This window comes from Epinephelus lanceolatus, chromosome 14 (assembly GCF_041903045.1).
Source record: "Epinephelus lanceolatus isolate andai-2023 chromosome 14, ASM4190304v1, whole genome shotgun sequence".
Lineage (NCBI taxonomy): Eukaryota > Metazoa > Chordata > Actinopteri > Perciformes > Serranidae > Epinephelus > Epinephelus lanceolatus.
This window is the reverse complement of record NC_135747.1, coordinates 16737237-16750152: the sequence shown is the minus strand read 5'-3', so window position 1 is coordinate 16750152 and position 12916 is coordinate 16737237. Positions and strand designations below refer to the sequence as shown.

At 37.8% G+C, this 12916-nt stretch overlaps 1 protein-coding gene across 1 annotated transcript in view; it reads right to left on the bottom strand.

The window, feature by feature from the left end:
- Positions 1 to 423: 423 nt before the first annotated feature.
- Positions 424 to 12916, bottom strand: part of LOC117251665 (general transcription factor IIF subunit 2-like) — an 81184-nt gene continuing 68691 nt past the window's right edge. Inside the window, exons 5-8 of the mRNA XM_033618157.2 lie at positions 8681 to 8762; positions 6859 to 6958; positions 4461 to 4604; positions 424 to 1684 (exon numbers count right to left, since the gene is read on the bottom strand). Coding sequence (XP_033474048.2) covers positions 1553 to 1684; positions 4461 to 4604; positions 6859 to 6958; positions 8681 to 8762 — 458 coding nt within the window. The 3' untranslated portion in view covers positions 424 to 1552. The remainder of the gene's footprint in view (positions 1685 to 4460; positions 4605 to 6858; positions 6959 to 8680; positions 8763 to 12916) is intronic.

Here is a 12916-nt window from a genome sequence, read left to right as displayed (position 1 = left end):
TGTAGCACGTGTATTTCTGTGTCTAACTGTTAATTCATGGTTAAATCAAAATGTTGATCTTCTGATCTCACCCTCAGGAGTTTGGCATTTTGGCCTTGCGACATAAGTGGTTAGGGTGTGGTCACACATTTAACATGCTTTAACCTTAAAAGACAGAGCAGCAGCAGCAGGTTTCTGCCCTGTGAGATTTATTGTAAGTATAGTTTAAGGCTGTCCGCAGTTGCTATAGTAACACTGCTAGAAAGGTGAGATGGGTTTCCAGTTAGTTTGCTCCTTAATCTTCATTTTCTCTGATTCACTGCGGCTGTTGAAATTCACCTTGCTGTGTAGCACATGTTCATACTTGCCCTGTACTCGCTGAACGAACAAGCCAAAAGAATTTTCAGCTGCAGCCGTTGTTTTACCACTAAATCCTATTTTGAATTACTGCCTGATTTTTTTTTTTTTTTTTTAAACACACTATATTTTCTTTCAAGTTGTCAGTTTTTCCTACTTCTTAGCCAGGAGATGATAGAAAAGTTTTACCACAAAACTGTAAGTGACAAAAATAAACAGACATGATGTTTACTATGATGGTTTTTCTTCTTTGATTCCAAACTGGGATGCACACAGAGGAAAATCTGGAGTGAAACTGAAGTTGAATAGAGCCTCTTCACAGCAGATGTTCTGACTTGTCACACACAAAGGTGTGACTACTAACATATTTAAATACAGCAGTGTGTTGCAATAACTGCTGGAACAGTCTAACCGGTTCTTCCTATGACACGCTTCGTGTAAAAAAGGTCTGTCTGACTGGAACATCCACAGTTTGGGGAGGGGTAAGTGCTCTGTTGGGAGCATGGCTATCAAGGTCTGCAAGATCTATTCATTAAGTTAAACATGTTAAGTTCCAAATAGATTTTTGACAGGAAACAAAAGGTTAACTGCTGATGCTCATCATCAAAGAGAAACATCAAAAACTAAAATATGATGAAGGCTATCTTACTTAAGTTGAATGTCAGTGCGTCTAAATAAATGACATGACAGAAAAGTTTGGTCTAAATCAAACAAGCTTAAAACATGCAGGCAAAGAAATGGCTGCATGTGGTACGGTGTAGAATCGTAAAACAGTATGTTTGATTTGTAGTAAATGGGCCAGAACATGCAAGTGTGCAGATTTTAGTGATAGTCACATCACGGTTACAAATTAAGTCATGTCATGTCAGTCAACTCAACATGTCAAACTGAGATTATTTTTTATTCTTATTTTTTTATTCTTATTTTCAGGTGACTGTACACTAAAGAAAATATACTGATTATATTATATTCCATTTCTGCCGATGTATCCCCCTGAATCCTACACACTGGACCCTTACAGTGCTGTACTAGCTGCTGCATAGCAGACGATTCCACCCAATAATAATGTTAACTTAAAAATTATGAACTCACAAAGATAACATAATGCCTACATATCCCACAAACAATATCTCCTTTTTGACATCTATATTTAGGATGTCACTGAAAGACCTGACAGTTGTATCTCTGTTCTTCCCTGTGAGATGAGACGCTGGAACTAGGCCATCTGCATCTCCTCTTCCTCAGCAGACTGGTAGTGTCGGTACTCTGGCTTCAGCTCCCAGGTGCTTTTGTGAACCCCTTTGCTGTTGTACGTCCCGATTTCTCTCATGATTTCTTTCAGGTAGGTCTGGGGAAAAGGTTGAAATCAACAGACCGTGACCTTTATCTCATATTTGACATGAGGTTGTATTGATTTAGACAGATGTGTTGCACATGCGTGTATAACTTGTATCCAACATGACAGAAATAACAATATATCTGTCCTTGTCTAAAGAAAAGTCAAGAGTTCTTACATTTATTGCTCTATAATGGTTCAATGTGATGCTAAATACCAAGCACAGCCTGTGTTTTTGGTGTACAAGCTGAGGAATAGTTTGACAGTTTTGCTATCTGGCAGAGAGAAAGATGAGAGGATTGATACCACTCACCTGTCTCTGAAATATGAGGCTAGAGCAAAGATATATGCTGACATAAAATCCCTCAATAAAATGACAAATCAGCTTTTACAGAGTTCGGCTTGCACTTTCCACTGGTTCCCAGTGTTTATTCAAAGTTACAAATTTAGCCAAAATTTCATACTATTGCCTTAAAGGAACTGTTGTCATAGTGGGAAAGCGGTAACACCCACATTTGTGCAGTAAATACGTAGTGATAGTTACAGCCAGCAGCCAGTTAGCCAACTTAAACATGCAGAATGGAAAATGGGGAAACGCCCAGCTTAGCCCAGTTCCAGTAGTTGAAAGTACATTTACTCCAGTTCTGTACAATTTTTAAATCATTTTACTTTGAGTATTTCCATTTTATGATACACTTCTACCTCACTACATTCCAGAGATACATATAGTACAATCCTAAATCCCCAAAAGTTGGGACACTGTGTAAAATGTAGATAACAAGAGAATGCGTGTTTATTCAATTCAATACAGTACAAAGACAAGATATTTAATGTTCATACTGATAAACTTAGTTCATTTTTATTTGTTTTTGGTAAATACACAACTTGCGTGCCTGAAACAGGTTCCGAAATGTTGGAACAGGAGCATGTTTACCTCTGTGTTACATCACCCAAACAACACTCAATAAGCGTTTGGGAACTGAGGACACTAATTGTTGGAAGTTTTTAAGTTGAAATGCTTTCCCTTCCTTGCTTGATATATGACTAACGTTGCTCAACAGTCAGGGGCCTCCACTGCCATATTTTCAATGGGAAACAGGTCTGGACTGCAGGCAGGCTGCAGACTGTACCTGCACTCTTTTACTATGAAGCCACACGTGCAGAATGTATCTCACTGTGTTGCTGGAATAAGCAGCGACATCCCTGAAAAAGATGTCATCTGAATGGCAGCATATGTTGCTCCAAAACCTGTATGTACAAAGTTTATCAGTCTGTACATTAAATATCCTGTCTTTGTACTGTATTCAATTGAATATAGGTCAAATCAGATTTGCAAATCACAATCTGTTTTTATTGACACTTTACTCATTCTCCAAACTTTTTTTGGAATTAGAGTTGTACATTCTACTCCACTACATTTTTTTGAGAACTACAGTTACTGGTTACGCTACACTTTAATTAAGAATAACACAGTAAATAAGCAACAGATAAATTATGATATCGTTGTCTATAAAGTGGTTAAATACCTCCATCTTTATTAGCAGTAACATTAAAGTGATGTCTACATATTAATACAGCAATAATAATTATATAATAATATTATTATGAATGGGCCATTTGGCATAATGAATGATTTTGCTTTTGGTACCTTAAATATTTTGATGCTACAACTGCTGTACTTTTACTTGAGTAAATGTTTTAATGAAGCACTTGTCTTGCTACTTTCATAGAAGTAAAAGATCTGAATATTTCTTCCATCACTGCTCTGTAAAGGTAACAAAATTCACCTGCCAGCACCTCTAAAGCTCACTCACTAACTCATTACATTTGGTGGTTTAATCCGTTCAAACACTACAGCGTAATAAATGGGTTAAATGCTACATTATGTATGGGCTAAGGCAATTGTTTTCTGCCTGTTTCCAGCCTTTGTGCAAGACTAAACCATAAGGTGTTGGCTGTAGCTTTATATATAGTCTGAATGGAAGTATGAGACTCAATAACATGCCTACTTTTACAATAATAGATGGTTTCCCTGTAACTCTGCTTGTCTCTCATTTAAACCTGCTTAGACCTCTCATTTCTGTACTGACAGTACTGTTCAGTTTGATGACCAGATGTAAAGCCAACACAAACCTAATGTATAATACCAAGCAGTAGCTGTGAAACACCATTCAGTGGTGCTGTGTGAGAAACCATACTTTCCAACGACCACTGGGTGTCTCTGTTGAGCTTGTAGAGACGCGCCCACGGCACCTGATGAATACCAGTGATGTGATTCAAGACTTTTCATAATGGGCATTTCGGTTACTTTAGTTCAGTTAATTTGAGTGTTAGCCAAGTGCTTTAGGAGAGAAATGATGGTGTGGAGTGTATTGCGGCGTTTGACTCCTACTCAGCCGATGGTTATGCAATCAGATGCAATCAGAGGGAGAGGAGGACCTCAAGGTCTCATCAGCACCTACACGTTGCTGTTCTCTGCGAGCTGGAACGGATCCACTGCACTGTATCGATTCATCCCATGTTCGTGTGTGTGTGTGTGTGTGTGTGTGTGTGTGTGTGTGTGTGTGTGTGTGTGTGCGTGCGCGCATGCTGGCCCAAATTTCAGCCACAAAAGATAGTATGAACAGGCATGAACGTCATGCCGTGGGCGATTTGTTCAAATTTAACAAAGCAAGGTGGATAGTGGGCAGGTGTATTGTCTTTTTTTGGGGGTGTTTTTTTCAAGCTATATTGTTACGTGTGTTTGTGTGCATGTGTGCATGTGTGTGTCCATGTTTGTGCTGCTCACCACAGGTTGTTTGGTGATGTCCACCAGGTCCTTAATGTTGTAATACTGGTGCTTCTCAAAGGCAGAGAAGAGCATGTCCAACACGATCTGCCGTTCAGCCCTCACCATCTTCCCCTCCGACTTCTTCTTCTTCTCATGCTCCATCTGAGGATCAGACTGAATGTTACAACTACTGATACTGACAGTAATAATAGTGACACTTATATACAATATTTCTAATGTTAAAGGGAAACATTGGACCTTATTGTCATACGTTTTTGTGTCTAACTAATGGGAGGAACAATTTTTAAAACTGGTCCAGTGCTGAGTGAAAGGGCCGCAGCCAGCAGCCACAAAACAGGCTGCAATGTCACCACTCGGGGCATATTCACAATATCAGTGTATGTCCGCTAAAAGTGCTTGTTTTTGCCACTAAAAGGCTTAGACTGTTATTATACTGTAAGTGACTGACAATATTATGGAAAGGACCCTACAGAGAAGTGAAGTTTTTTTTAACTTTCACCTTTTGTGGTCTGTTTGTTCTTGTATCCAACCAAGTCTTGTTTTCTTTGTAGGGTCCTTTCCATAATGTTATCAGACACTAGTATCTGAGTCTGTCATTGGCAAAAACACGTTCAGTGGACATACACTGACACTGTGATCTTGCCCCAAAGATTTCACCTGTTTTGCAGCTGCTGGCTGCAGTGGTCTCGCTTAACACTGGAACAAAATCTGTTGTTCCACTAATCACCTAGAGACTTATATACTGAAAAATAAGATTAAGGATGAAAAATACCAACGTTTCCCTTTAATCTGATCATTCGGGTTTGATTCTGATGTCACACTTTGATGTAGTCTGAAAAAAAGGTCCATAAAAGCCTAAATATACATGTCAATACACTGCATGTCTATGTCCCAGTTTGTTTTTGCTTTTTTTTTTAAATCATAATCTGCATTTTTAGTTCATATTTATTTGCACTTCATTAAAGCTGCATGTTACATTAAACTTAACTGATATATTCTTCTTTTAACCTGGTTATCATATTTTATTTGTACTTGTAGTAAATTGTGCCGAGCATATTTGACATTAAAGGGTAACTCCAGTAATTTAGTTATGCATTTTCATTAAAGTTCCAGTGTGTAGGATTTAGAGGCATCTACTGGCAGAAATGGTAAATAATACTCATAACTATGTTTTCATTATTTTAGAATCACTAGAAAATGATAATTGTGTTTTCGTTACCTTAAAATGAGCTGTTTATATTCTACATACATAGCAGCTCCTTTTCCATGGTGTCTGCCATGTTGTTTCTACAGTAGCCCAGAGCAGACAAATCAAACAGGGGCTCTTGATAGGGCCCTTTTCATGTTTTCAGGCTTTCGCATCAGCCACTGTATTTCTCCTACACATTTAGCACATGGGAGAAGTTTCAGTTCTGCAACCTCACTGTTAGATGCCACTTAATCCCACACACTGGACCTTTAAGTTGGTGCACTTACAAAAGACAGAAAAAAAGAAAATTTGAAGCAGTAAAGGGAAATGGTGACTTTTAGTCCCTACTATAGGTCAAGCCCTACAAAGACTGGATCCTACATTTACCATAATTCATTAGCATCTTTTGTTAGACCCTCCTTGCCTGACAAGTCTTTCAAACTGTATGCCAATAGTTTCATCAGGGTTATACTCTCAGACTTTAGAAAGCTCCTCCAGAGCCACAAGACATATTAATAGGCCTGCAACTAACGACTGTTTTTTATCATTATTTGGTCTGTAAAAAGTAAGAAAGCAGTGAAAAATGTCCATCACAGTTTCCCAACTAAAAATGATGTCTTTAAATGTGTTGTTTTGTCCAACCAGTAGTCCGAAACTTAAAGATATTTGGTTTACAGACCTAGATATTTAAGAAAAAGTGCAATTATTCACATTTGTAGGGAATTTTGGTTTTAGAAAAATGTCCCAAAAGACTGATTGTAAAAGTAGTTGCCAACTGATGTTTTTATCAGTTGGCTAACTGTTTAATCAGCTGACTGTTTCAGCTTTAAAATAATACATACATATGTTTTCACAGGTTGAAGACTACTCTGTGATACATAAACTGAACTTAATGTGTAAAATTGGTGGACTGCCCCTTTCAAAATAATATCACATGATATTAAAAATATGGTGAAAAATTAGTTCCCTCAACATTTTACATTCAGTAGCTGATTCAGATGGTCATGTGATATACAATACATAGTTTAGGAGACCTGTAAATTACTTTTTATTTGTGATATATGCAGGTCAGCCCCGCAACAACTGGCTTTTACTCTCTACTTTAAATTATTTTATAACTACATCACTTAAAAACATGGTATGAACCATTTGTTAAAGTCAAACTGGTCACACACACACACAATCCTTGCCGTGATTAGTTCTCACATTGAAGTCATGGTTGGCCACAGGCTTGAAGACGGTAGTGACGGCTCTCTCCAGCTGCTGTGACAAACGCTGAGGCTTGGTAGACTCTCTTATCTGCAGCCTGACATGCACACAAAGAGAGAGAAAGTTTGCTTTGTGTTTCCTGTGATATAACTTGATCTCTGCTGACAGTTGTGCCTGTTGGCACGGAGACGACTGTCAGCACCTTGAGGTAAAACTATCCAAATAGGCAGTGGCAGCTGCTCTGCTTTCTATTTATTTATTTATTGTTCATCTTGACTCAGCCGGCCATTAAACAAATTTTATTTAAACTGCTGGCCACACAAAATTACCATGATATATTCATAAATATATATAAACCATAAACAGCTATGTAAATAAAACCATAGTAAAGCATGATGATGCATAAGACACTATTTCTATCTACTTATTTTCTTCATATCTCTCATTTCTTTGTAGATGAGTCATATTTCATAGTCCATATGCTGATATATTTAAAACTCATAACATACCAGCTGCATACAAAAGAAATATATCAGGTATAATAATCAGTGAGCATTCAGATGTTTTTGTTTTTCCTCTCCAATATGAATATTTATGTGGCAAATGCTAAATATAATCATTTTATCTACACTAAGAACGTGTGGTCAAGTCTATTATAAAACTGTTCTCGAATTGTGTCCACACACACACGCTGCCATGACAACATAATGTCCTGGATATCCCGTAGCTTGCCATGATGAAGGGACATTTGTCAGCTGCCACCCAAAATGGGAGATTACAGAGCTGGAGTGAAAAGTGAAAAGACTTTCCTCGTCGAGTCAGAGATGAAATACAACTGGACAGTTCAGAATGTACTCTACAGTACACTGCAGTACCATCCTGACACTTCTAAGAAGAATCCCGGCCAGCTATGTGTCTTCTGACGGCAGATGACGGTAAAGTCTTAGTGGGGGTCAGGAGGGGCACGTCTTTGCACGTCAGTCATGTAAGTGCTTTCCTGTTATGTGTCTCGCTGATTCTATGTCTGACACATAAGCGGTCTCACACACTTAAGCAAACTGTGTTGTGGGCTTGCCTTGAGTTGTATTGTAGCAGTGCATCTGCCACGGTGATGCAGTTGCTATAGCAATACCATGCACTAACTAGCTGGAATAACAGATTCCAATGAAGAGGAGACAGAGACCATTTAAAAAGGCAGAGTGGACTCGAGTGTTTAGTGTACACAAATTAACAGTCGCAGCAGTGCCCTGGTCAACACATCAAACTTCTCTACTCCTGTTAGAATTAATTCACAACACTTGAACAGATTTTGTGCAGGGGTGAAAAAAAGAGAGAACAAATGCTGCCCTGACATTTCTGTGGTTATTTTTCCACTAATAATATGAATAATCCTTAAATAGTTGGCCCGATCCTTTACTGTAACGTCGATGGAATGAATATATACACTGGAATATTACACACTGTGTATCACTGAGTTTTTTGAGGGGTGTAGGTAGGAGGGAAAATTACACTTGCTAGTATATTTTTTTTTACATATTTTGCACAAATGTTACGTTATCATCCAGTGTTGTGCTTGTTTACAATACTGGACAGTCTGAGTGACTGACATAAGTCTGAGTGATGGAATATTCGTTTTAAACTACCCGTAACATCCATTTGCTGTATTTCCATTTACAGATGATTCCTCTCTTTGCTGCATCCCATTATTCTAACTCACTGCAATCACGAGGCACAAACACATTCAAATTCACCACCTTTATTTTGACGTAATTCAGTCTTTTCAAAATTTTGTGGCTGAACAATTTCAAAGTTCACTCACTTCTTCAGCTTCATGTAGTTGTCATTGACAACCGGGCTGCATTCAGCTCTGTGCACCACCATCCCCTCCAGACTGATTTCATCTACAACAAAGACAGTGACTCAGCTGCTCAATCATGATTCAGACACATGCACAGAGACACACCAAGTTTGTTGGAAAAAAAGAGTCAAATGTTTTTTTAGTAAAACTTCACATTTTGTTCGTGTAAAGCCTATTTAAATAGCTTATATATACTTTAAACATTGAGCAAAACACCCATCAAACAACAGTGAAAATACATGCTACAAAATTCAGCTATCTATAATCACCAGTTTCTAATTGTGATAGTGACACGATCCAGATTTTTGTAGAAGCTGAGATAAATCCCAACTGGCACTCAGCAATACAGAGAGTACCTGAAAAGGAAACCAAATATGGTAATTAAACACAATTATTTTGGACATACCTTTATATTGTCCATGCGTCGCATTTTTAAACCTCACACGACCAACTCTGTAACCATACAACCATCATGAGTTTTGGGTTGATGGCACGGGAATCTACCCCACCTTTACCATCCATCCAATATGACATGAACGCGGCTTTAAAAGACAACACACATTCACTTAAGTCCAGAGAAGGATATAAAAAAAATAGCTATAGAATCGAAGATCGGCATGACTGTAGTGCTGGATGTTGAGCCAAACTTGGCCACGGAGGAGACTAAGAACCAAGCGTTCACTCTAATGGAGCCTGACAGAGATGGGCCAGAGAAGTGCCAGAGGGACAGCCCTCTCTGCAGCACTTCATGGCCGTTTACAAAAATGTCATGAAGAGCCACTGAGGAGGAACCAGAGTGTCACTCAACATGAGGTAATACTCACAGCAGCAAAGGCTCTATGTACAAAGAGGGAGGGTTTAAACAAGCAGGTAAACTGTGGGGTTGTCACATTATCACCACCAACAAACATCCGCTCCTCCAGGTGTTGTCTCATATTGTGTACCATTTCTGAGCAGAAAATATCAACCCTCTAAATCATAAAATGAAAAAGAAATATAGAAAACATCCTATATCTACCTACATCTACAAATTCATAGATAAGGAAAATAACCATTAGTTGCAGCCCTAATTCTTTCTGTTCTTCTTAGCAACAGTTGCAGAGCTAATTCATCAGGAACATCACTAAATACAATGCAGTCTTGTAATAAATCCTACATTAATAAAGTTTATCATAGTCAGTTTTGTTGAGAATGGATTCATATTAAAAATATTTTCCTATGTCATTTATTTTACTTTCTATAGTGCAATGCAAGTCGCAGCACCACAGCAATCAACACCTCTGTCACCAGTGTCAGATTTGCAGCCAAAGCCTGAACCCGAGCTCATCTGTGCTGTGCTCAGACATGAAGAATGCAGTTTTCCAATGCTTTCCCCATCAAATCTGACACAGCACGATCTGCAAGAAGGAAACTGCCTCAATCCAGGTGCGCACAGCTGGGAGGAGCAGCCTCAACAATACTGAAGTAGCTGTAATTTTTGTCAGTAATGCTCCTACAAAGAGCTGAGCATGCACCACATGTCATCAAGTCTGGCTTTCTATTTTTAACAATTGTGCAAAATTGGATAATTAGGAGACCGAGTTCTGGTCTCCCCCATGGGGAAGCTGTATTCAGCCATTATGGCCCTCACTTATGGAATAGCCTGCCAGAGAGCATCAGGGCTGCAGAGACTGCTGATGTTTTTAAAAGGAGGCTCAAGACTCACCTTTTTAATTTGGCTTTTAACTTATTTCTTTTACTTTTTTATTCTTCTATTATGTTATTTTAATCTCTAATGCTTTTAAATTATTTATTTTTAAATTGTTATGCATTTTATTATAATTAAATCTCTACATCTTATTTTTTTTTAAATTTATTTATCAATTATTATTATTTTTAATCTTTAAATCTTTCATTTTTTCTAAATCCTTAAATTTTCAGACATTTTATCATTATTTTATCTCATACTTGTTTTATCTTATCATATTGCCTTATTACCTGTGGCCATAGGCTGTGACACCTCTCAGTGTGGATGAGCTCCACATAGGTGGTTCTTTCCTTTCCTGGTTCCTCAGTGCCCAGCCATGTTACTATATTGACTGTGTGTGTGTGTGTGTTTATATGTGGGGGTGGGAGGGGTGGGTTTTCAATATATATGTAGTATTTTTGTTGTATGTTTTTATTTTGTGAAGCACTTTGTGCTGCATTTTGTGTGCTATAAAGTTTGATTGCATTTGGTCTAGTCAGTCAGTGGAAAGTAAGTGTCATAGAACAGCACTGAGGTACTTCAGTATTTCCATTTCATGCTATTTTACACTTCTGTTCCACTACATTTTATTTGACAGCTTTAATCATTACTTTTCAGATTAAAATTTTATTCATATATATACATATACACACATATATATACATATACACACACACACATATATATATACACACACATATACACACACACACACATATATATACATATACACACACACACACACACACACACACACACACACATATATATACACACACATATACACACACACACACACACACACACACACACACACATATATATATATATAGATATAGATATATAGATATAGATATATAGATAAAAACAGAATTAGTGTCACCAATTCAGTATCTGTCCAAATGTCTCCCCTTCTGTTCCTGAGTCATGACATTGAATAATGACCGTGTTTTTGGCAGAACATTTTGATGTCACAGTGAAGTTGACCTATGACATTTTGGATATGAAATGACATCACTTCATCACCTTATTTAATTAGATATTTGTGCGAAATTTTGTCATACTTAGCACAGAAATTTGTTGTGGCCAAAAATGTGTTCTGTGAGGTCACAGTTACCTTTGCCCACCAAATTATAATAAGTTTATCGTTGAGTCCAAGTGGACGTTTGTGCCAAGTGTAATGATATTCCCTTCAGGTATTTCTAAAATATCATGTTCACAACAATGGGACGGACATAAGGTCACAGTTACCTCGACCTGTGACCACCAAAATCCAATCAGTGCCAAATTTGAGGAAATTCCCTTCCGTTCTTCAGATATCTTGTTCAAGACAATGGGATAGATATACAAATTGGGGGATGGACAACCCCAAAACATGCCTCTGGCCCCAGCTGACCCTGGCACAGAGACATAAAAATGCATGAAATGCTTATAAAATACATCATGTTCTGGATTTAACCAGAGGTTGTTAACTATTTAATCTTCTGATCTTGCACTGTCTGGTTGTGACTCTTTGTGTTATTAGCAGTTCTACCAAAGATACATTTCCCCACTGCACATGTAGTTTTAACTTTAATAACAGCTCAAAAGAGGTCAAATTATTTACACATTTTCAATATTTCACCAAAAAAAAGCACAGATTAGCATAAGCTCTTTTCTACCCCATCAGGACCCCTCAAGTTGAGAACCACTGGACTAATCTTGCCAACCGTATAAAAAGTAGTTAAAACTGCAACAGTGAAATGCTGCTTACACACCTAATAATGTCATATATAATAATATCAATAATATACAGAATACAACAATCAGAAGAATAAAAATTTGACACTTTAGGTGCATTTAGCTGATAATACTTATGTGCTTTAACTTAAGTAGGACCTAAAATGCCAGGCTTTTATTTTAAACGGAGTATTTTTACACTGTGGTATTGATAGTTCTACTAAAGTGAATGATATAAGTACTTCCTCCACCACTACCTGTCATAATCCATTCACAACTCCTCTCACTGTGACATTTTAGCTATTTCTGGTTTACCTTGAACATGTTCTTTTCATTTGTTGCATCCATTTTTCAAGTTGTTCTTTCATAAGCTGCTTTATCCAATTATACATCTGTCCAACCCACAACCTTTTTCTGAAACTATTTGATGCCTCTTCTGCACCTCTCCAATCAGTATTGAGAGCCGCTGTCATTGTGTGTGTGTTTTTTTTTCCTTATTCTTTGCAAATTTTGAATCGACTGTCCAGGAAATGATGAGTCCAGTTGGTGAGCGTTGGCGTTATACTGGCAGCAGCTCGGTCTACTGTGCATTGTTGTATGATTTGGCATTGTTTTTATGTGGACACATAAAAGGTCTGAGAAGCCGCTACATTTCACACCCACCAGTCAACAATACCAGCAGAGAGAGAGAGACACCAAAAGGGCAAACAGAGAGAGGAAGTCTACAGGGAGCGCTAGAGGTCAACAAACAG